The 25,831-nt window shown below is 43.6% G+C and overlaps 2 protein-coding genes across 5 annotated transcripts in view; both read right to left on the bottom strand.

Annotated features, from left to right (window-relative positions):
- iqsec1a (IQ motif and Sec7 domain ArfGEF 1a) overlaps positions 1 to 1,365 on the bottom strand; it is a 137,300-nt gene extending 135,935 nt beyond the window's left edge. The window contains exon 1 of one of the 2 annotated variants that reach the window (XM_058409155.1): positions 898 to 1,365. In XM_058409155.1, the coding sequence (XP_058265138.1) occupies positions 898 to 1,211 (314 nt within the window). In that variant the 5' untranslated portion in view covers positions 1,212 to 1,365. The remainder of the gene's footprint in view (positions 1 to 897) is intronic. The other variant, XM_058409161.1, reaches the window with a different exon arrangement.
- Positions 1,366 to 1,952: 587 nt separating this feature from the next.
- Positions 1,953 to 25,831, bottom strand: part of nup210 (nucleoporin 210) — a 41,110-nt gene continuing 17,231 nt past the window's right edge. For 2 of the 3 annotated variants that reach the window (XM_058410161.1, XM_058410162.1), the window contains exons 22-41: positions 25,724 to 25,831; positions 25,178 to 25,305; positions 24,931 to 25,066; positions 24,770 to 24,832; positions 24,451 to 24,630; positions 24,264 to 24,344; positions 22,900 to 23,031; positions 18,999 to 19,157; positions 18,786 to 18,877; positions 18,495 to 18,669; positions 9,720 to 9,895; positions 7,192 to 7,412; positions 6,956 to 7,092; positions 6,706 to 6,820; positions 6,433 to 6,579; positions 6,069 to 6,319; positions 5,168 to 5,372; positions 4,820 to 4,930; positions 4,039 to 4,113; positions 1,953 to 3,934 (exon numbers count right to left, since the gene is read on the bottom strand). The exon at positions 25,724 to 25,831 is cut by the window's right edge and continues 21 nt beyond it. In XM_058410161.1, coding sequence (XP_058266144.1) covers positions 3,840 to 3,934; positions 4,039 to 4,113; positions 4,820 to 4,930; positions 5,168 to 5,372; positions 6,069 to 6,319; positions 6,433 to 6,579; positions 6,706 to 6,820; positions 6,956 to 7,092; positions 7,192 to 7,412; positions 9,720 to 9,895; positions 18,495 to 18,669; positions 18,786 to 18,877; positions 18,999 to 19,157; positions 22,900 to 23,031; positions 24,264 to 24,344; positions 24,451 to 24,630; positions 24,770 to 24,832; positions 24,931 to 25,066; positions 25,178 to 25,305; positions 25,724 to 25,831 — 2,787 coding nt within the window. In that variant the 3' untranslated portion in view covers positions 1,953 to 3,839. Of the gene's footprint in view, positions 3,935 to 4,038; positions 4,114 to 4,819; positions 4,931 to 5,167; positions 5,379 to 6,068; positions 6,320 to 6,432; positions 6,580 to 6,705; positions 6,821 to 6,955; positions 7,093 to 7,191; positions 7,413 to 9,719; positions 9,896 to 18,494; positions 18,670 to 18,785; positions 18,878 to 18,998; positions 19,158 to 22,899; positions 23,032 to 24,263; positions 24,345 to 24,450; positions 24,631 to 24,769; positions 24,833 to 24,930; positions 25,067 to 25,177; positions 25,306 to 25,723 lie in introns of those variants that run through there. The other variant, XM_058410163.1, reaches the window with a different exon arrangement.

The following is a 25,831-nucleotide window of genomic DNA, read 5'->3' as shown; positions in this document are numbered from 1 at the left end:
ACATCGACACTAACAAAGCAAATATAGTGTGTGTTAATGACAACGTCTCGCTGAATTCAGATCTGAACATCTGGAAACCTCTTGGTCTGATATTATGAATCAAAGAGAGTGGAGAAAAGCTGCAGAGGAGATGAAGAAGAAATATCACCAGCATCAGAGATACAACTGGACTAAAGCAGTTTAAAAACAACATCACCATATAAACTCATCCATGATCAGGAATGAGTCTTAATTACTGCATTATTACCAAATAAACACAAATAAACTACAAACTCGAGCTCACTCATGCACATTTGAGCCCTGAGTCGAGAAATAAGAGGGAAAAAATAATTCTGTGTTTAAGAACAAAAGCTGAGTGAAGTTTCCATCCAATCTAATCGTCCACTAAAAACAAAGTCCTGCAAATAGGTATTTATTCTGATTAATATCCTTCACCTCAGAGCTTTTAAATAACTTCATTCTCTAATCAGTGTGAAAGCTCTGACTGCAGACTGGATGGAGTGTCTGATATAACTGCACTGTGATCATGTGGAACATGGTGGATATAGGGTTTTAGACCTCTCTGTGGAAGAGAACGTCAGATCCTGATAAAAGCTCACGTCACATGGATTAAGAGCAGAGGTAATGAGGACAGAGAAGAGAAATAAATCCAGGTCCTGATGTTCTGGCACTGCTTTAAGGATGCAATAAAAAGTAAGGATAAAAGTATTGATGAAAGAAATAAACACCAGCAGTGATATTATTATTATTATTATTATTCCCTTCATAGATCATTATAATTCTCACAAAAGCTGCTGCTCTGGTGTAAATCCACTTCAAAATACAGAATAGAAGGGGTGTGTGTGTGTGTGTGTGTGTGTGTGTGCAGCTGGACTAGACAGTAGGATAAAGGCTTACTTCTCCTGAATGGCTGTTAAAGCAGAGATAGCGCTCGTGCTGATGTTGTGATGGTTATTGTGCTGCTGATGCTGCTGCCGCTGCTGCAGGGTGCACGTGCGCAAGTGCCTCTTGTACTCCTCGTGCACGCGCGCGTTGCGGCTGCGCAGTTCGGCGACCTGCAGCTCGAGCTCTGTGATCCGTGCCCTCTGCCGCTCCAGGAGCTCGTGCTGCGCCTCAATGATCCGGTTCAGCTCGCTCAGACACTCCGCCGCCTTGCTGGGCTTCTCACCCGAACCGGGACCCCGACACTTTCCCTGACCGGGACTCTCCATCGCTCTGCTCAAGTTCAAACTCCACCAACATCCGTGTTTATTGTAGGTAGCTCGGTCCAGTCCTGCAGGCGCGCGCCGCCCGAGTCCGTCACCGTCATAGCGCTGAGTACCGGACACACAGACTGCACCAGCTGCAAACTTTCCTCCTCCCTCTCCTCTTCCTCCTCTTCACCACACCGCAACTCTGAACACTGATTCATACGAACCGATTCTTTTCGATTCAAAACAGAGGCTGTAAATGACACGCGTGTCTAAGCTGCTGCTGACGTCACCACTGCGTACATACCGTCTACTACAGCGCGAGAACCGAATAATAAACAAAAACAGATAAATAATAATAATAATAATCATATGATAAAATATTTAAGGCTAAATTTGCACTTTATTCTCCGAGTTTACTTATATTACTTATTTTTTTGTAAAATTTGTTATTTGTAAACAATTTAGAAATTTTAAAATACCAGCACCTGGGCAAATAATTTAATTGACTTATTTTAGCTTCGGTTACAGGAACAGGAAAAGTTTTATAAGATTTGTTTGGATTTAGAAATTTATTCTGTGAAAAGTGATTCAAATAAATAAAGGTGATAAATGCTTTAGACTCCACTGTGATGGGTGTAAACCTCTCTCAGAGTTAAGAACAAAATTACAAAAAAAGCACTTTATTTATCTAAATTAAATTCAACATCTGGAACATCACTTGGATGAGGAGAATCCAGAGGAATAAAAACTCCAACAAGGTTTTTAGAAAAAAGGTTTTTAATCCCCAAAAAAACAAATCAGCAAACAAATGTTGAAACAGAACTGAATTTAAAAAAGGCACACTGTTGAAGATTCACCCAAGAAAATTAAAAACAAACAGAATTATATTTTATACGCTGCTGCAGTCTTCTAACTGAAGAACTAACATGGTGCCTAGACCTGACCTCTGAGGTATACCGCTAAAAAAATTCACAATTTTGATCAAAACAATTCACAAAATTCACAAAAGACACCTGGAAAGAGAATAGGTCTGAATACGTGAGGAATCCTGGTAAAACAAAACAAAAAAAAGAGTTTAAAAGTCCTGCACCAAACACACTATTTCCTCTAAAACGTCAAAAATTCAGGAAACAGAAATAATTTGAATCATGGTTTTGGTTTTAGGTTTCCTGAAGTGAAGCCTTAACACAAGAGGAATGTGTGTGTGCACCCTTAGGACAAAAATAAATAAAAAATAAAGATTTATTCACATTAAACCTTTGCTCAAAACCCTGTGTAATGATCTCTGGTGTTCATGGCTAATGTACAGCGTTAGCCAGGTGTTAGCCTGCATCATCATTTTAATTCTACAATAATTAAAAAACAATAATCCAATTCTGACAGATTTTTTGTTAAATTATGGACCAGAACAGCACGGGGTGTGTGTTTGAAGAAAATGTCATTATTATAAATTTTATGAATAAATCGAATAGAATTTCTTTATAATTCTGTAAGTGTATTATATTAGTTTGAAATAAATGATTATGGGGCCAAGCACCTAGAGACTGGAATCTTCATCTGGATTTTTCTTTGTCTCTAAAGCTCATGGCGTCGAGGATGAACTAGCTGATCCTGATATTTCAAAAATACGTTTGCAGAATGAGTGCTTTGGATTTTTGCAAAAACATGTTTCTAAACAACAAAATCCAGAACACCAGAACAGTGAGGCTTCATTTCCTCAATCAGTTTAGACGGATTTTAGACGGCTCCAACGCTAAAGAACTGAACACTGAGGTCATGTGTGAGAAGTTGGGGCGTGGCCATCCACAGGATTCATTTCAATTCAATTCAATTCAGATAACTCTTATTTCCAGCAGTGTAAAGGAGATCCTACTGAAATGTTGTACAGTGCTGTTGGGGTTCATCTGCGTGCGGAGATTCTCCTCGTGCAAGTGTCCGAACCAAGTGACCGTCTAGAATGACTAGCCACTCTGGGACAGAGCAGGAAACGGTGCTTGGCCCCCGCACATCGCTTCTTGAGGTTATTATTATTATAATTATGGGACTTCTTTCCTGCGAGCTGGCTCAGACTTTTGTACCTCCAGTGAAAGCAGAAACTTGTGTCCAGTTATTTCACACGAGTCCAGGAGAAGCTGCCCAGTGGATCGGACGAGATGCTTTTTAAACTTCGTCAGAAACAGTAGAAACATCATCACTTCATGGAAAAAACAACAAAAAACACTGGCCAAGGATATTTTTCACACATTTTCAGTGATGCATAGCGAGGACGGATTCAGTGACGGCTCTGTGCCTACATTCACAATACTCTAATAATAATAATAATAATAATAATAAGGCGCTACATCACATCATGATCAGGTTGGATGTGAGGTCCTGAGTTTTCTTTTCTTTTTTTCTTTTCACGTGTTCACAGATTCATCAGATGGATCGGAATAAAAATGCCCAGAGTTACAAAAGAAAAAAAAAACAAGGTAGAATATTGTTCGCTATCATAAATAAACAAATAAAAAACAAACAACCAACCAAATTAAAAACAAAACAAATTAGCAAAAGGAAGCAATACACACACACACACACAGAGTGGTATATGGTTGTCTTGGTATTAAAGGCACTTGAAGCAGGCCGGCCGCACGTCTGAGGCTGACCTCATCGAGAGTTGTAGTCTGGAGAGAACAGCTTGGGGCTAGTCCTCAGGCCAGACGAGTGAAGCGTCTGGTTAAAGCGACTCGCCGCCGGAGACGCTACAGCAGGGGAAAAACAAAAACAAACAAGACGAAGTTAAAAAAGATTAAAAAAACCAGTGAGTTTAGACTGCAGCAGGTGTAGCAGTGGGTGTGGGCGGTACCTGGAGGGGGCGGAGTTTTCTGGATGAAGGCAGGATGGACCGGTGGGTCTCTGGGAGAGAAGATGGCATGACACACTGTGGAGGACGAGAAGAAAAAAAAGAAATCCATCAGCACACCATCACACTTAGCTTCAGATAGACTGACCGCTGCAGAGGAAGTGTTACAGACTGCTGACCAGATGCACGGGATCGAATAACGGATTAAAAAAAAAAGAAAGAAGAAGAAGCTGTAACAGATACGAGAGGGGAAAAAAAACTTCAAGGAATTTAATCTGATCTTGTAACAGGAGGAAGAGTCGGAATTGGGCAGGAAATGGAGGAGATTTTATTTCCTCAAATGTAATGTTTAAAAAGCTAATAAAATGACCTTTTACATGGTGTAGCGTGTTTCAATACATTTGATGATGTCACTGGCTCACACACGGACGCGGTTTTGAAGAGGGCGGGGTTTTATCTATTCAAAATGCGCATACTCATTGTTGATTTATGGAAATTTGATTTCGACCAATCAGAGAAAAGGAGGAGCTTTCGAACTTCGGTATAATTATTCAAAGTTCACCTCAAATATTTCAGAAACCATTAAATAAGTGGTGTATAATCGCTAAAAACTGCAAACATTCCTTTTTAAATGTGAAATTTTGTGCATTTTGATGGAGAAATATCGATCGCATACGAGTTAAAAGTCGACACACGTGGATGAACATGTTGCTATGGAAACCTAACACACAGAAAATAAACACAGCGCAGTTAGTACGAGTGCTGGGCGAATTGAGATGCTTACCGATAACAATGACCGCCGTACCGGCCAGGACAGCGAACAGGGTGAAGAACATGACCTGATAGGAGTCCATAAACTGCTGCAGGATCCCGACTCCCTCTCCTCCTCCCACGCCTGCGGTCAAACACAGGAATAACAAGCACATCTATCAACACGCTGACCTCTGACCCTGAAAACATCAAGACCGAATCCACTGATATTTATCCAGTAATATTTTCTGTTTATTGTAATTATGAATAAAATCAGAGGCTATTGTTCTGAGTTAAGGAACAAATCTGTGTAAAGCTGAAGCGAAGCTCCAAGCTCTCTGATGTTCCTGAGCTGAAAGATGGAAAGAATGGAACAGAGCACCTCTGCTGGTGGAGCCGGTGTCTACAGTGTTTACAACAGTGATGGGGATGAGCAGCTGCTGTGTGCTGCTGGGACTGGACACGGTCAGAGAGGCGGACGTGATGTCCCACAGGTTAAGCAGGGTCACGGTGTATCTGATGAAGCTCGGGTAGGTGGAGGAGACCTCCTTCTCCCGGACCAGGATGGAGGGAGAGCTCGACTTCACCTACAGGTCAGGGCAAGGAGAGAGTGCGCACACATACACACGCACACGCACGCACACACACACGCACACACACACGCACACACGCACGCGCACGCGCACACACGCACGCACACACACACACACACGCACGCACACGCACGCATGCACACACGCGCGCACACACACACACACCTATTTTAAACTCAGTCCCACTTTCTCGGTCAGTTTCCTTATGGTCTCTCTCCTTTCTCTCTCTCCCTCTCCTTTCTCTCTCCATCATTCTTTCTCCTTTCTCTCTCTCCAATTCCCTTTCCCTCTCTCTATCATTCTCTCTCTCCTTTCTCTCTCGGTCACTCTCTCTTCCTCTCTTTATCACTCTCTCCTTCTCCTTTCTCTCTCTCTCCTTCTCTCACATCGTCACTCTCTCTCTGTCTGTCTCCCTCACTTCACTCTCTCTTCTTTTTCTCTCTCTTATTCTCTCTCTCTCCCTCTCTGTCTCCCTCTCTCTTTTCCACTTTCTCTCTCTCCCTCTGTCTGTGTCTCTCTCTCTCTGTCACTCTCTCTCTCCCTCACAGTAATAACTCACCCTTCTGCTCACAACACATATTTGAAATGTACTGAGCTAAAAGCTAGCCTAGCGAGTGAGAGCTAACCTAGTGAGCATCACTACAGGAGCTGTGCGTTATATTGGAGTGATGTGGGAGTGAAGTGATGTACCTGAAGATGCTGCAACAGTCCCATGGCTCCGAACACACTGAGCTCAGCGGTGGTGTGCTGGCTGCTCAGAATGATGTGCGTCTGATCCGCATAGAACCCGGGATTCACCTGCAGCTCAGCACTGACTCGCTCTCCTGAAAAACGACTTCCCTCCACATCCGCCTCCACCCTTACGCTGCTCATGGACATGCCCAGGACCTTCACCTGCTGCTCCGTCAACGGGCCGAGGGTCAGCGCACAGCTGTAGACACCTGCAGCACACAGAGTCTCACACGTTTAAATCTGACGCTCTCCTCCATTTTACAACACAAGACCAACAATCAGAAACCGTACACCAGGTGTATTCAAACACACACACACACACCTGTGCTGGTGTCGAAAGTAGTGTGTGTGTGATAGACGTCGTGAGCGGAGAAGTCCACGGCATCGCTGGTGAACTGCAGATGGCAGCTGATGGACTTCTCTGGCTGCAGAGATGCGATGCTTTCCAACTGAGTGAGTGAGCAGCTTCCTGTAGAGACAGGATTATCTAATAATCAAGAGCTGCCAACTTGTTTAATAACCACACTGTGTTTAAATTCCGTCTGAAATTTCCAGACAGGAAGAATCGAATATTTATTTCCTCTGCTTGGCGTACCTATAAGGTTGGTTCCTCGTTCTCTGGTGGTCAGGTGCACTTTGGTCTCTCTCTCATTTCTCAAAGAATCTGAGGGAACCATAGCGACTGTCCTGGAGATGCTGTTCACAACCACCTAAACACACACACACACACACACACACACACACACACACACTCAGTACAGTCTAGCTGGTCCTACATCCACCCTACAGTGATGTGAAGCATTATAATGCATTTTAAGTGTATAAGGAAATGTATTGTTCATCACCTCTCTGTAAGTGCGCAGTTGTCCTGGTATCTCATAATAAACTGTCACCGTTCCCACGTCTCGAGCTACAGCCACACCCGTTTTGGGATGGATCTCCAGGATAGAGCTGGATGAAGAGCTCCACGTTCCTGACAGCCCTGACAAAATATGTCAGGATAAATATTATTATTATTATTAAATCGAAAGTACTGTACAACTTCTGACCAATCAGAATGAACGTGGTGTTATGAACTCACCTTCATGGCTAAAAAGCTGAGCTGAAAAACACACCACGTCAGCGGGCACCAGGTTGTGGGCGTCAGCCGGCTGAATGGCGTGATGAACGGGAAGAGCGACGTAATCCACCAGGCTGCTCTGCTCCGAATCCCAAACGCTCAACAGCGTCAAACCCACGTTTACTGTCCTCACTGTGAGAGAGCTGTTACTCACACCTTTACCCACCTGCACCAGGTCATCCCTACACACACACACACACACACACACACACACACACACACAGACAATAAGCCAGAGTCAGTTAAAAACATATATACGCATCATCACATTCTTGAGCAGAAATGTTTATTTATTTTACAGATATTTATTATATATTATAAAGTTTATTGTAAATAAGATTACATAACTATCAGTTTTAAAGTATATTGTATATATTTATATTGCCAAAAGTTTTGCTTCAACTCTTCTGGGAAGGCTTTCCACAAGGTTTAGGAGTGTGTTTATGGGAATTTTTGACCGTTCCTCTAGAACACAGGTGTCAAACCGGATCCACAAAGGGCCATGTGGGTGCAGGTTTTCATTCCAACCAAGCAGAAGCCACACCCGAGTCTACTGAAAGCCAAAATCAGTTGATTGGTGGAACAGGTGGAATCAGGTGTGGCTTCTGCTTGGTTGGAATGAAAACCTGCACCCACATGGCCCTTTGTGGATCCGGTTTGACACCTATGTTCTAGAAGCACATTTGTGAGGTCAGGCACTGTTGGTGGACAAGGAGGCCTGGCTCACAGTCTCCGCTCTAATGCATCCCAAAGGTGTTCTATGGGGTTGAGGTCAGGACTCTGTGCAGGCCAGTCAAGTTCCTCCACACCAAACTCACTCTTCCATGTCTTTATGGACGTTGCTTTGGTCACTGGTGTGCAGTCATGTTGGAACAGGAAGGGGTCATCCCCAAACTGTTCCCACAAAGAGCATGAAATTGTCCAAAATGTCTTGGTATGAAGCTGAAGCATTAAGAGTTCCTTTCACTGGAACTAAGGGGCGGAGCCCAACCCCTGAAAAACCCCACACCATAACCCCCCTCCAACAAACTTTAAACTTGGCACAATGCGGTCAGGTAAGTACCGTTCTCCTGCCAACCGCCAAACCCAGACTCGTCCATCAGATTTCCAAACAGAGAAGAGTGATTGGTCACTCCAGAGAACACATCTCCACTGCTCTAGAGTCCAGTAGCGGGGTCAGCTTTACACACTTTGCATTGCACTTGGTGATGTAAGGCTAGGATGCAGCTCCTCAACCATGAAAACCCGTTCCATGAAGCTCTCTACACACTGTTCTTGAGCTAATCTGAAGACCACACGAAGTTTGGAGGTCTGTAGCTATAGACACCCTGCTCTGTGATTGTACCTGGTCTACAACTTTCTGGAGTTTCTGTTGTTCCCAGTTGCTTCCACTTTGTTATAACACCACTAACAGTTGAGTGTGGAATATTTAGTAGTGAGGAAATGTCAGGAATGGACTTATTGCCCAGGAGGAACCCTATCACAGTACCACACTGGAATTCACTGATCTCCTGAGAGAGACCCATTCTTTCACAGATGTGTGTAGAAACAGTCTGCATGTCTAATGATTTGGAGGGGTGTCCCAATACTTTTGGCAATATAGTGCACCTGTCTGTCTCTCTTCCTGTCTCTCTGTATCTGTCGCGCTGTCTTTTTTTCTCAGTCTGAATAATGCTCTACATCCATTTCTCTCTCTCACTAGGTGCATTTACATGGACACTTTTTAATTAGATCGGACTGAATTCAATCAGATTGACGAATCTGATCGTAGCGTTTACATGAACGCGGTATAAAGTAATCAGATTGTTATGCGCGTTTACATGACACATGATCAGAATCGGATTAGATCTTCTGACATGCGCAGTCCACGAAAACCTCCGTACGTCATACGTCACTGCACATGCGCAGAACTTTCCAGGAACATATTCCATCTGATTAAGTGTTTACACGTCCTCTCGATCGGACTAAAAATGGTTTAAACCACCCCTTACCATCCCAATGAAATTTTAATCGGATGTGGCAAATTCCATGCGATTGATGTGTTTACATGACACTTTTTTAATCTGATTGTGCTTCTAGTCCTGTTATGATCGGATTACAAGTGTCCATGTAAACACACCTACTGTCTGTTAATCTCCCCCTCCCCTCTCTCTCTCTCTCTCTCTCTCAGGAGGAACTATGAGGAAGTGTTTGGTGTATGTAAGTTCTCCTCCTGGGGCAGACAGTCTTGTGTTTGTTCCTCTTGCTGCTCATTAAATCTATTTGTTCATGCGCAAATGGAGAAAAATAAATAAATAAAAATTTCCAAAATAAATATGTTTAAAAAAAAAAAAAAAAAAACTTTGTACAAATGAAATAACTCATTATTATTTAATTGTAATACTCATTATTATTTACAATTCCATGCATATAAATATTTGGGTTTTTTTAATTTTAAATAATTTGTACTAGGGCACTTATTTGAGCATTAGTCAAGAGTGAAGGTGTACCTGTTGGTGGAGAAGGTGAGCTGGGAGTTGTGGCTGTGCAGCGCTTCACCACTGCTGTCATGGAAGTGGACAGTGAAGGTGAGGACAGAGCCGAGAGGGAACGCCGACAGTGTCTCCCTGTTAGAGGTGTAGAAAACTGGACCGGTGCTCAGTCTCAGGTAGGACACAGTCACCACCTGGAAACACCATCATCAGCATGAACATTACCACCACCACAAACACCAACACAATCACCTACAGAGAAATGCAATTAACACCACCAACACAAACACCAACATGAACACCATCAACACCACCAACACAAACACCAGCATGAACACCATCAACACCAACACAAACATGAACACCAGCATGAACACCATCAACACCACCAACACAAACACCAACATGAACACCATCAACACCACCAACACAAACACCAGCATGAACACCATCAACACCACCAACACAAACACCAACATGAACACCATCAACACCACCAACACAAACACCAGCATGAACACCATCAACACCACCAACACAAACACCAACACAAACACCAGCATGAACACCATCAACACCACCAACACAAACACCAGCATGAACACCATCAACACCACCAACACAAACACCAACACAAACACCAGCATGAACACCATCAACACCACCAACACAAACACCAGCATGAACACCATCAACACCACCAACACAAACACCAGCATGAACACCATCAACACCACCAACACAAACACCAACACAAACACCAGCATGAACACCATCAACACCAACACAAACACCAGCATGAACACCATCAACACCACCAACACAAACACCAACACAAACACCAGCATGAACACCATCAACACCACCAACACAAACACCAGCATGAACACCATCAACACCACCAACACAAACACCAGCATGAACACCATCAACACCACCAACACAAACACCAGCATGAACACCATCAACACCAACACAAACACCAGCATGAACACCATCAACACCACCAACACAAACACCAGCATGAACACCATCAACACCAACACAAACATGAACACCAGCATGAACACCATCAACACCACCAACACAAACACCAACATGAACACCATCAACACCACCAACACAAACACCAACACAAACACCAACATGAACACCATCAACACCACCAACACAAACACCAGCATGAACACCATCAACACCACCAACACAAACACCAACACAAACACCAGCATGAACACCATCAACACCACCAACACAAACACCAGCATGAACACCATCAACACCACCAACACAAACACCAACACAAACACCAGCATGAACACCATCAACACCACCAACACAAACACCAGCATGAACACCATCAACACCACCAACACAAACACCAACACAAACACCAGCATGAACACCATCAACACCACCAACACAAACACCAGCATGACCACCATCAACACCACTAACACAAACACCAACATGAACACCATCAACACCACCAACACAAACACCAACACAAACACCAGCATGAACACCAGCATGAACACCAACACAAACATGAACACCAGCATGAACACCATCAACACCACCAACACAAACACCAACACAAACACCAGCATGAACACCACCAACACCACCACCAACACAAACACCAGCATGAACACCATCAACACCACCAACACAAACACCAGCATGAACACCATCAACACCACCACCAACACCACCACCAACACAAACACCAGCATGAACACCATCAACACCACCAACACAAACACCAGCATGAACACCATCAACACCACCAACACAAACACCAGCATGAACACCATCAACACCACCAACACAAACACCAGCATGAACACCATCAACACCACCAACACAAACACCAGCATGAACACCATCAACACCACCAACACAAACACCAGCATGAACACCATCAACACCACCAACACAAACACCAGCATGACCACCATCAACACCACCAACACTAACACCAACAAAACACCAGCATGAACACCATCAACACCACCAACACAAACACCAACACAAACACCACCAACACAAACACCAACATGAACACCATCAACACCACCAACACAAACACCAACACAAACATGAACACCAGCATGAACACCATCAACACCACCAACACAAACACCAACATGAACATCAACACCACCAACACAAACACCAACACAAACACCAGCATGAACACCATCAACACCACCACCAACACAAACACCAGCATGAACACCATCAACACCACCAACACAAACACCAACACAAACACCAACATGAACACCATCAACACCACCAACACAAACACCAACACAAACACCAGCATGAACACCATCAACACCACCAACACAAACACCAACACAAACACCAGCATGAACACCATCAACACCACCAACACAAACACCAACACAAACACCAACATGAACACCATCAACACCACCAACACAAACACCAGCATGAACACCATCAACACCACCAACACAAACACCAACACAAACACCAGCATGAACACCATCAACACCACCAACACAAACACCAGCATGAACACCATCAACACCACCAACACAAACACCAACACAAACACCAGCATGAACACCATCAACACCACCAACACAAACACCAGCATGACCACCATCAACACCACTAACACAAACACCAACATGAACACCATCAACACCACCAACACAAACACCAACACAAACACCAGCATGAACACCAGCATGAACACCAACACAAACATGAACACCAGCATGAACACCATCAACACCACCAACACAAACACCAACACAAACACCAGCATGAACACCAGCATGAACACCAACACAAACATGAACACCATCAACACCACCAACACAAACACCAACACAAACACCAGCATGAACACCACCAACACCACCACCAACACAAACACCAGCATGAACACCATCAACACCACCAACACAAACACCAGCATGAACACCATCAACACCACCAACACAAACACCAGCATGAACACCATCAACACCACCACCAACACAAACACCAGCATGAACACCATCAACACCACCAACACAAACACCAGCATGAACACCATCAACACCACCAACACAAACACCAACACAAACACCAACATGAACACCAACATGAACACCATCAACACCACCAACACAAACACCAGCATGAACACCATCAACACCACCAACACAAACACCAGCATGAACACCATCAACACCACCAACACAAACACCAACACAAACACCAACATGAACACCATCAACACCACCAACACAAACACCAACACAAACACCAGCATGAACACCATCAACACCACCAACACAAACACCAACACAAACACCAACATGAACACCATCAACACCACCAACACAAACACCAACACAAACACCACCAACACAAACACCAACATGAACACCAACATGAACACCATCAACACCACCAACACAAACACCAACACAAACATGAACACCAGCATGAACACCATCAACACCACCAACACAAACACCAACACAAACACCAGCATGAACACCATCAACACCACCAACACAAACACCAACACAAACACCAACATGAACACCATCAACACCACCAACACAAACACCAGCATGAACACCATCAACACCACCAACACAAACACCAACACAAACACCAGCATGAACACCATCAACACCACCAACACAAACACCAACACAAACACCAACATGAACACCATCAACACCACCAACACAAACACCAGCATGAACACCATCAACACCACCAACACAAACACCAACACAAACACCAGCATGAACACCATCAACACCACCAACACAAACACCAGCATGAACACCATCAACACCACCAACACAAACACCAACACAAACACCAGCATGAACACCAGCATGAACACCATCAACACCACCAACACCACCACCAACACAAACACCAGCATGAACACCATCAACACCACCAACACAAACACCAGCATGACCACCATCAACACCACTAACACAAACACCAACATGAACACCATCAACACCACCAACACAAACACCAACACAAACACCAGCATGAACACCAGCATGAACACCAACACAAACATGAACACCAGCATGAACACCATCAACACCACCAACACAAACACCAACACAAACACCAGCATGAACACCACCAACACCACCACCAACACAAACACCAGCATGAACACCATCAACACCACCAACACAAACACCAGCATGAACACCATCAACACCACCACCAACACAAACACCAACACAAACACCAGCATGAACACCATCAACACCACCAACACAAACACCAGCATGAACACCATCAACACCACCAACACAAACACCAGCATGAACACCATCAACACCACCACCAACACAAACACCAGCATGAACACCATCAACACCACCAACACAAACACCAGCATGAACACCATCAACACCACCAACACAAACACCAACACAAACACCAACATGAACACCAACATGAACACCATCAACACCACCAACACAAACACCAGCATGAACACCATCAACACCACCAACACAAACACCAACACAAACACCAGCATGAACACCACCAACACAAACACCAACACAAACACCAACACGAACACCAACATGAACACCATCAACACCACCAACACAAACACCAACACAAACACCAGCATGAACACCATCAACACCACCAACACAAACACCAACACGAACACCAGCATGACCACCATCAACACCACCAACACTAACACCAACACCAGCATGAACACCATCAACACCACCAACACAAACACCAGCATGAACACCATCAACACCACCAACACAAACACCAACACAAACACCAGCATGAACACCATCAACACCACCAATACAAACACCAGCATGACCACCATCAACACCACCAACACTAACACCAACACCAGCATGAACACCATCAACACCACCAACACAAACACCAACACAAACACCAGCATGAACACCATCAACACCACCAACACAAACACCAACACAAACACCAACACCAGCATGAACACCAGCATGACCACCATCAACACCACCAACACTAACACCAACACCAGCATGAACACCATCAACACCACCAACACAAACACCAACACAAACACCAGCATGAACACCATCAACACCACCAACACAAACACCAACACAAACACCACCAACACAAACACCAACATGAACACCAACATGAACACCATCAACACCACCAACACAAACACAAACACCAACACAAACACCAGCATGACCACCATCAACACCACCAACACAAACACCAACATGAGCACCAGCATGACCACCATCAACACCACCAACACTAACAGGAACATCAGCATGAACACCACCAACACTAACAGGAACATCAGCATGAACACCACCAACACTAACAGGAACATCAGCATGAACACCATCAACACTAACAGGAACATCAGCATGAACACCATCAACACTAACAGGAATATAGTTATATTTATGTTTATTTCTATTTGCACTACCTCAACTGCTGCTGTTGTACTTTTTTGCACAATTTTTTCGGTGCTAAGTGTCCTGTGTTTTTGTGTTGTCTTTTGTTTGTATTTATTATTTTTGCACTGTCTTGTCGTTGCTCTGTTTGCACCTAGCTGCACACTGTGCACTTTATGTGGCTTGGACGAACTTTCGGTCCTAGCTCTGTGTTGTTTTTTTGTGTTTGATCTTTATGTTGTATGTTTCTGTAGCACCAGGTTCTGGAGAAACGTTTTTTCATTTCACTCTGTACTGCGTCAGATATCTGTGGGGGAAATGACAATAAAGCTTCTTGAATCTTGAACATCACCATGAACAAAAGTCGGTCTACATGTTGTTTGTCTCGTCATCCTGTACAATTCTGTTGTATGTCTGGTTTATTTATTGCACCTTAAGTATAGTTTAGTTTTATCTCTATGTTATAGCTCTGTGTTTGTCTGCGTCTCTGTACTTTGTGTTCTGTGTAGCACCTCTGGTCTAGGAGGAACGTTGTTTCACTTCACTGTGTACTGCATCTGATATATATGGTTGAAGTGACGATAAAGTTTCTTTGACTTTTGACTTTGATGAACACCATCACCACCACCAACACCAACATGAACACCACCAACATGAACACCACCAACACGAACATCAGTATGAACACCACCAACACGAACATCAGTATGAACACCACCAACATGAACATCAGTATGAACACCACCAACACGAACATCAGTATGAACACCACCAACATGAACATCAGTATGAACACCACCAACACGAACATCAGTATGAACACCACCAACATGAACATCAGTATGAACACCACCAACATGAACACCACCAACACCACCAACATGAACATCAGTATGAACACCACCAACACCACCAACATGAACATCAGTATGAACACCACCAACATGAACATCAGTATGAACACCACCAACACCACCAACATGAACATCAGTATGAACACCACCAACATGAACATCAGTATGAACACCACCAACACCACCAACACGAACATCAGTATGAACACCACCAACATGAACATCAGTATGAACACCACCAACACGAACATCAGTATGAACACCACCAACATGAACATCAGTATGAACACCACCAACATGAACATCAGTATGAACACCACCAACACGAACATCAGTATGAACACCACCAACATGAACATCAGTATGAACACCACCAACATGAACATCAGTATGAACACCACCAACACGAACATCAGTATGAACACCACCAACATGAACATCAGTATGAACACCACCAACATGAACATCAGTATGAACACCACCAACACGAACATCAGTATGAACACCACCAACACCACCAACACCACCAACACGAACACCACCAACATGAACATCAGTATGAACACCACCAACATGAACACCACCAACACCACCAACATGAACATCAGTATGAACACCACCAACATGAACACCACCAACACCACCAACATGAACATCAGTATGAACACCACCAACACCACCAACATGAACATCAGTATGAACACCACCAACATGAACACCACCAACACCACCAACATGAACATCAGTATGAACACCACCAACACGAACATCAGTATGAACACCACCAACATGAACATCAGTATGAACACCACCAACATGAACATCAGTATGAACACCACCAACACGAACATCAGTATGAACACCACCAACACCACCAACACGAACACCACCAACATGAACATCAGTATGAACACCACCAACATGAACATCAGTATGAACACCACCAACACGAACACCACCAACATGAACATCAGTATGAACACCACCAACACGAACACCACCAACATGAACATCAGTATGAACACCACCAACATGAACACCACCAACACCACCAACATGAACATCAGTATGAACACCACCAACATGAACACCACCAACACCACCAACATGAACATCAGTATGAACACCACCAACACCACCAACATGAACATCAGTATGAACACCACCAACATGAACACCACCAACACCACCAACATGAACATCAGTATGAACACCACCAACATGAACATCAGTATGAACACCACCAACACGAACATCAGTATGAACACCACCAACATGAACATCAGTATGAACACCACCAACACGAACATCAGTATGAACACCACCAACATGAACATCAGTATGAACACCACCAACATGAACATCAGTATGAACACCACCAACACGAACACCAACACGAACACCACCAACACCACCAACATGAACATCAGTATGAACACCACCAACAAGAACACCACCAACACGAACACCACCAACACGAACACCACCAACACGAACACCACCAACATGAACATCAGTATGAACACCACCAACAAGAACACCACCAACACGAACACCACCAACACCACCAACATGAACATCAGTATGAACACCACCAACATGAACATCAGTATGAACACCACCAACACGAACACCACCAACACCACCAACACGAACATCAGTATGAACACCACCAACATGAACATCAGTATGAACACCACCAACATGAACATCAGTATGAACACCACCAACACGAACACCACCAACACGAACACCACCAACACCACCAACATGAACATCAGTATGAACACCACCAACACGAACACCACCAACACGAACACCACCAACACCACCAACATGAACATCAGTATGAACACCACCAACATGAACATCAGTATGAACACCACCAACACGAACATCAGTATGAACACCACCAACACCACCAACACCACCAACACGAACACCACCAACATGAACATCAGTATGAACACCACCAACATGAACATCAGTATGAACACCACCAACACGAACATCAGTATGAACACCACCAACACGAACATCAGTATGAACACCACCAACACCACCAACACCACCAACACGAACACCACCAACATGAACATCAGTATGAACACCACCAACATGAACATCAGTATGAACACCACCAACATGAACACCACCACCACCACCAACATGAACATCAGTATGAACACCACCAACATGAACACCACCAACACCACCAACATGAACATCAGTATGAACACCACCAACACCACCAACATGAACATCAGTATGAACACCACCAACATGAACATCAGTATGAACACCACCAACATGAACACCACCAACACCACCAACATGAACATCAGTATGAACACCACCAACACCACCAACATGAACATCAGTATGAACACCACCAACATGAACATCAGTATGAACACCACCAATACCAACATGTATTATACAACACTATAATGTAATTATGAGTAGAACGATGGCGTTACCTTCACAGCGATAATAATGGTCTGGTTGACTCCGAAGCTCTCCTGAGCGGTGATCTGTAAGGACGCTGTGCCTGCCAGAGAGCCTGACGTGAGATGGCCGTTATCATCCACATGGATGAGAGGAGCTGCATCAGGACAGTCTAGAACCTGATACGACAGAGAACCCACTCCATCCCTGAACACAGAGGAACATCAGCAAATACTTCACCACCATCATACAAATATGTGACCAAGCTCTCCCGTTCTCTACATGACTCTAAACATAGTGTTGCTGTGTGTGTCTGCACTCACCGGTTGGTCTGAAGTTTTAATAATGAGTTTGGGGACATCAGAATCTTTTCAGCTTGCACTTCTGGATTCAGCAGCTGCAATTTCTCAAACACCTGACAACAATTACAGAGTGAAAGTTTGGATACACACACTGAACATCTTTTCTCCTAGTGCTTGCAATTTGAAGAGAAAATGCACAAAATAGAGATCGAGAACTCTGGCAGGACGAGTTACCTGGATCTGAATCTCATCACTCAGCTCCAGCTTGTTGCCCCACAAGTGCCCTGCTTCAGGAACCGTTGTTCGCACCACCACCTTCAGTCCAGTGCGACCTTTACTGCAGCCGGACACACTCATGGCAAAGTTGTGCTCAGCAGAAAGTTTAACAGAGGCCTGAGGGAGACGAGAAACAGTTGAACAGAATGTGTATTTTAGAACCTCAGAGTATCTTGGCACCTTAAATGCTTAAAGACCAAATCTAAATTTCAAACAAATAAATAATCTTATTAAAAGATAATCTCACACCAATTCCTCTCACGTCAAGCCAAGTGTGTCTCAAAACAAGTCTCATATTACATGGTCAAGTTCCACCACACTAGGGATGCCACAATACTCGATATAATATTGAAGCGTTCGGTACGATCTCCACGGTTCAGTACACGTGTGTGAACCACGGTTTTTCCTTAAAAGAATAATAACCATGTGTTTATTACTCTCTGAACTTCCTGTTTGTGTTTATTACTCTCTGAACTTCCTGTTTGTGTTTATTACTCTCTGAACTTCCTGTTTGTGTTTATTACTCTCTGAACTTCCTGTTTGTGTTTATTACTCTCTGAACTTCCTGTTTGTGTTTATTACTCTCTGAACTTCCTGTTTGTGTTTATTACTCTCTGAACTTCCTGTTGGTGTTTATTACTCTCTGAACCTCCTGTTTGTGTTTATTACTCTCTGAACTTCCTGTTTGTGTTTATTACTCTCTGAACTTCCTGTTTGTGTTTGCCTGTACTGTATGTCTACGCACTGAGACAGACACGCCTCCCCTCGAATAAATATCCAATCAGTGAGCGCTAAAGTTAGGGGCGGTGACCATGCTTGCGATGCTGGTGTCAGATTTCACTCTAACCCTGGAGAGAGGTGAAGTGAGACAGGAACATGAGGAAGCTCCGCCTCTCAGATCTGTGGTGTGGGAAGATTTCGGATTTGTTGTGGACTTTGATGGAGATGAAACAAAAACACTAAACAAAAAAATGACTGTTTAAGCGCCGTTCCACACGAGTTACTGACATGGAAATACTTCAACATGACCACACATGTGCAGCTCCATCACCCAGAGATATCACTGTGTGGAAGCAGGAGGGCAGAGCAGGGAACACAGGAACCCAAAATCAACAGTCCCCTATCTGATCCCTTCCAGCATTCAGACAACTGGTTCAGAGAGACACAAAAAATATAATAATTGCTAAAGACTTGCAGCCGTTTTCTGTGATCGGTGATGTGGGCTTTCAGAAACTTATAATATCGCTCCACCCGCGGTACCGTGTCAGTGGTGTGTACCGCGGGTGGAGCAATATTATACACTTTTTTCCCCAAACTCTATGAAAAAACACGCCAAAAAAGGAAAACGATTCGGCTAAAGCACAAAGACATGCTTTAATGACAGACAGTTGGACCTCGGGGGTTAAAAGAGAGTTATCTCACAGTGACTGGTCATTACAGAGTGTTCTCTCACCCTGACTGGTCATTACAGAGTGTTCTCTCACCCTGACTGGTCATTACAGAGAGTTCTCTCACCCTGACTGGTCATTACAGAGAGTTCTCTCACCCTGACTGGTCATTACAGAGAGTTCTCTCACCGTGACTGGTCATTACAGAGAGTTCTCTCACCGTGACTGGTCATTACAGAGAGTTCTCTCACAGTGACTGGTCATTACAGAGTGTTCTCTCACCCTGACTGGTCATTACAGAGAGTTCTCTCACAGTGACTGGTCATTACAGAGTGTTCTCTCACCCTGACTGGTCATTACAGAGAGTTCTCTCACAGTGACTGGTCATTACAGAGTGTTCTCTCACCCTGACTGGTCATTACAGAGAGTTCTCTCACCCTGACTGGTCATTACAGAGAGTTCTCTCACCCTGACTGGTCATTACAGAGAGTTCTCTCACCGTGACTGGTCATTACAGAGAGTTCTCTCACCGTGACTGGTCATTACAGAGAGTTCTCTCACAGTGACTGGTCATTACAGAGTGTTCTCTCACCCTGACTGGTCATTACAGAGAGTTCTCTCACAGTGACTGGTCATTACAGAGTGTTCTCTCACCCTGACTGGTCATTACAGAGAGTTCTCTCACAGTGACTGGTCATTACAGAGAGTTCTCTCACAGTGACTGGTCATTACAGAGAGTTCTCTCACCATGACTGGTCATTACAGAGAGTTCTCTCACAGTGACTGGTCATTACAGAGAGTTCTCTCACAGTGACTGGTCATTACAGAGAGTTCTCTCACCGTGACTGGTCATTACAGAGAGTTCTCTCACCGTGACTGGTCATTACAGAGAGTTCTCTCACAGTGACTGGTCATTACAGAGAGTTCTCTCACAGTGACTGGTCATTACAGAGAGTTCTCTCACAGTGACTGGTCATTACAGAGTGTTCTCTCACCCTGACTGGTCATTACAGAGAGTTCTCTCACAGTGACTGGTCATTACAGAGAGTTCTCTCACCGTGACTGGTCATTACAGAGAGTTCTCTCACCGTGACTGGTCATTACAGAGAGTTCTCTCACAGTGACTGGTCATTACAGAGAGTTCTCTCACAGTGACTGGTCATTACAGAGAGTTCTCTCACAGTGACTGGTCATTACAGAGAGTTCTCTCACAGTGACTGGTCATTACAGAGTGTTCTCTCACCCTGACTGGTCATTACAGAGAGTTCTCTCACAGTGACTGGTCATTACAGAGAGTTCTCTCACCGTGACTGGTCATTACAGAGAGTTCTCTCACCGTGACTGGTCATTACAGAGAGTTCTCTCACCGTGACTGGTCATTACAGAGAGTTCTCTCACAGTGACTGGTCATTACAGAGAGTTCTCTCACAGTGACTGGTCATTACAGAGAGTTCTCTCACAGTGACTGGTCATTACAGAGAGTTCTCTCACAGTGACTGGTCATTACAGAGAGTTCTCTCACAGTGACTGGTCATTACAGAGAGTTCTCTCACCGTGACTGGTCATTACAGAGAGTTCTCTCACAGTGACTGGTCATTACAGAGAGTTCTCTCACAGTGACTGGTCATTACAGAGTGTTCTCTCACCCTGACTGGTCATTACAGAGAGTTCTCTCACAGTGACTGGTCATTACAGAGAGTTCTCTCACCGTGACTGGTCATTACAGAGAGTTCTCTCACAGTGACTGGTCATTACAGAGAGTTCTCTCACAGTGACTGGTCATTACAGAGAGTTCTCTCACAGTGACTGGTCATTACAGAGAGTTCTCTCACAGTGACTGGTCATTACAGAGTGGATTGAGGAAAAAAAGAGCACCGTCCAAACCCGTCTCCTGTAATAAAATCATACAAGCGCTAATTTTTATATCTCACTATTTTCAGTACTCTATGAATGTGTACAAGTTGATTTTTGCATTTAAGTAAAATGAAGAGAATTACAACTAAACCAGTTTTTTTTCTTCTTCACATCTTACTGTTCCTGTCACCTAAACAAAGGATAATGGGGAAAAAAAACTTTAATTTGCCAAGCCATCAGAACCGAACAGAACCGAACCAAAAACCGTGGGTAAAAACCGCTGTATGTGTTGAACTGTGGGTTAACTGTATTGTTGCATCCCTACACCACACCCTGTCTCTTCATAATAAGATCATGACCAGTCCTAAGCCCTGTCTCACAGCAAGTGCCTTACATACTACAGGACTATCACTGAGTACATGTTTTTACTGAACATTCCCATCAACTGAGTTTTGTCTTCATCCTTGTTTAAAACACACTGAAATAAAGGCCAGTAATCCATTTCTGAAAAACTGAAAAATGCACCACAGACAGTTCTAAGACTTTAAAGTGTGTGTAAAAAGAAGTGTTGTATCATAATGCTGTAGAGTCCAGCAGCTGTCCTGATGTTCTCTCACCTCTGAATGGCGCGTGTGGACCTCCAGGATGTCTCTCTTGGTTACGCTCCAGTGAAAGGTGAGTCCTGGAAGAGCGTTACCGAAGGAGAATGGAGTCTCGGTGCTCGTTAAACCCATCACATACACTGGCATCTACAGCAGGACAAAATAAATCTTAAACTGTAGAGTGAGAGTTTAAGAAAATTGTACAATTATCTAAGAATAAAACTGGCATCAATTTAAACACCTTTACGCTAATTAACTATAGCAAAATAAGGCATATTGTTAAAGGATATCCAAAATAAAAAGCAAAATAACTAAAAAAAATTACCTCGAATATTGAATATTCACAAATATTGGAAATATTAATGAGGATAAAGGGTAGAAATGTTTAACTGTTTACAAAACACGCTGTATTAAATGACTTTCTGGTGTAGTCTGAAATATCAAGTTTCAGGCGATTTTAACAAAATGCATCATAGCTAAAAGCCTCGAGTTTGTAAACTCTGAGAAATATGGTGAGAGGTTCGTCACCCGAACAAAATGAAATTAGATGTGAATTGGGAAATGTCCATCTAGGGAGTGATGTTTATAGAAAGGATTGTGAATATGCAAATGATTTTGTAATATTAAATTTTCCCTATTGTATTTTAAGTTACACTATATTGCCAAAAGTTTTGGGACACCCCTTCAAATCACTGAGTTCAGGCGTTTTTCAGGGGTTCATCTCAGTCCCTTAGTTCCAGTGAAAGGAACTCTTAACATTTCAGCTTCATACCAAGACATTTTGGACAATTTCAAGCTTAGAAAATTAGAGCAGCAAGCCAGGCCAAAAGTTTTGGGACGTCTTTCCATGCACATGAATGTAATATGGAGTTGTCCCGCCCCTTTACAGCTACAACAGCTTCAACTCTTCTGGGAAGGCTTTCCACAAGGTTTAGGAGTGTGTTTATGGGGATTTTTGACCGTTCCTCTAGAAGCACATTTGTGAGGTCAGGCACTGATGTGGGACGAGTAGGTCTGGCTCTAATTCATCCCAAAGGTGTTCTATGGGGTTGAGGTCAGGACTCTGTGCAGGCCAGTCAAGTTCCTCCACACCAAACTCACTCATCCATGTCTTTATGGACCTTGCTTTGGTCACTGGTGTGCAGTCATGTTGGAACAGGAAGGGGTCATCCCCAAACTGTTCCCACAAAGAGCATGAAATTGTCCAAAATGTCTTGGTATGAAGCTGAAGCATTAAGAGTTCCTTTCACTGGAAAACAACACCTGAACTCAATGATCTGGAGGGGTGTCCCAATACTTTCGTGTATATCAATGCTTCAACCTACAGTCCAATCCAGAGAATATAATAATAATAGAGGTGAAAGAAGGAGTCCAGTTACCATGGTGCCAGTCTTCATTCTGGTGACCGGTGCTCTGATTCGGACACCTTTCAGCTGCACCACCTCCACCTGCACTTGATCCTGTAAACATCAACCATATTAACGTTTTTAAACGATGCAAATAAACTTTAGATATGCGCAGAACGTGGAAGGCTGATTTGACGGAGAAGCTGAGTGGACGTGATACCTGTGAGATCACCACCAGTTTCCCGCTTTCTGTATCGATGGCTTGCACGACTCCTGTAACGGTCATGTTGCCCACTGCAACACCCCGAACCAGACCGATGCTGTTAACTGAAGCAATGTGTGAGTCGCTTAAAGAGAACAGGATGTTGGACTGAGGCTGTGGACCTCCTTCTGATGTGATCTGAAATGTAGTGGACAGAATTGATTAATAATCATCATTTTGAGGAATTAATTAATAAAAACAGAATTGTTTTTGGTTTCATGATGCATTATTACACGTACATTTTTAATACTGTAGAATCTACAATAAGAAAACTAACCTGCATCACTGCCCCGATGATCAGAGTGACCTTCCTCGGGAGCAGCCTGAAAGGTGGAAAAACCTAAAAACAAAATCAATCAATCAAAATGTGTCAACAATGCACTTTATCAGGAAAGACAGCAATGGTATAAAATCTTTAAAGAAATCAAGAGGATTTACTTCGATTTGCTGTGGTGCAGACGTGATCGTTCTCCCATTTTTATCGGTAACGAAAGCAGAGATACTGGTCTGACCGATCACCACGCCTTTGACCAGGAATGTAGTCGTGTCCTTCTCAAAGTGCTCTGATAAAGGTCTGTTTAAAAACGTATTTTGTTTTTTTAAAAAGCTTTTATTTTCATGTACAAATAATAAAAAAAACTACACCATGTCACTTTAAATGCTTTAGATGGAGTTGTCCACTTACTGCAGAGACACGATGGACGATGCAGCTTTCAGTTTCAGATTCATGTGAGAAAAATATTTGGCCAGAAACGGCTTTCTGTTGTTGTCCAAAACTCGAACGTACGCTCTCACAGACTTTCCGATCTCCACCTAACAAAATAGTTATAATAATTATCATTAAAATACATCACTGTAAGTCAATTGAACAATTCTCATTAGTGGATGATTATTCGTTCACCTCTGGGGAAAACAGGAACTGTCTCAGTTAACCAGGATTAGAATATATTCAGAATTTCTTTTTATTTCTCTAATTAATTATCGTCTAATTAATAAGAAAAAAGACTCTTAGTCACTCTGAATTAAGTGACTGATGAAGTGATCGGATGAAACGGGATTTCCTGTAGCTTATTTGCGTCTGACCATTTCCACGCCCGACACCGGACACCGTGTTTAAAAGGATTTGAGATGAAAATGCAGCACCGGGAGCACCATTTAAAGACATCACAGGAATATGAGAGGTCAGAGAATGCCACACATGGTGAAGGTCAGTATCGGATCTCCTCCTCACCTTATCTACCACACGCACATAAACCTCCAGGATGTCCGAAACGTGCACTGTGGTTGTGGCGGGGGCGGGAAAGGTTAAGCAGAGGTCGTGAACCATCACCTGGAGGAC

Source organism: Hemibagrus wyckioides, linkage group LG15 (genome assembly GCF_019097595.1).
Source record: "Hemibagrus wyckioides isolate EC202008001 linkage group LG15, SWU_Hwy_1.0, whole genome shotgun sequence".
Lineage (NCBI taxonomy): Eukaryota > Metazoa > Chordata > Actinopteri > Siluriformes > Bagridae > Hemibagrus > Hemibagrus wyckioides.
Note: the sequence above shows the minus strand (reverse complement) of the source record. Positions and strands in the feature narration are given on the sequence as shown.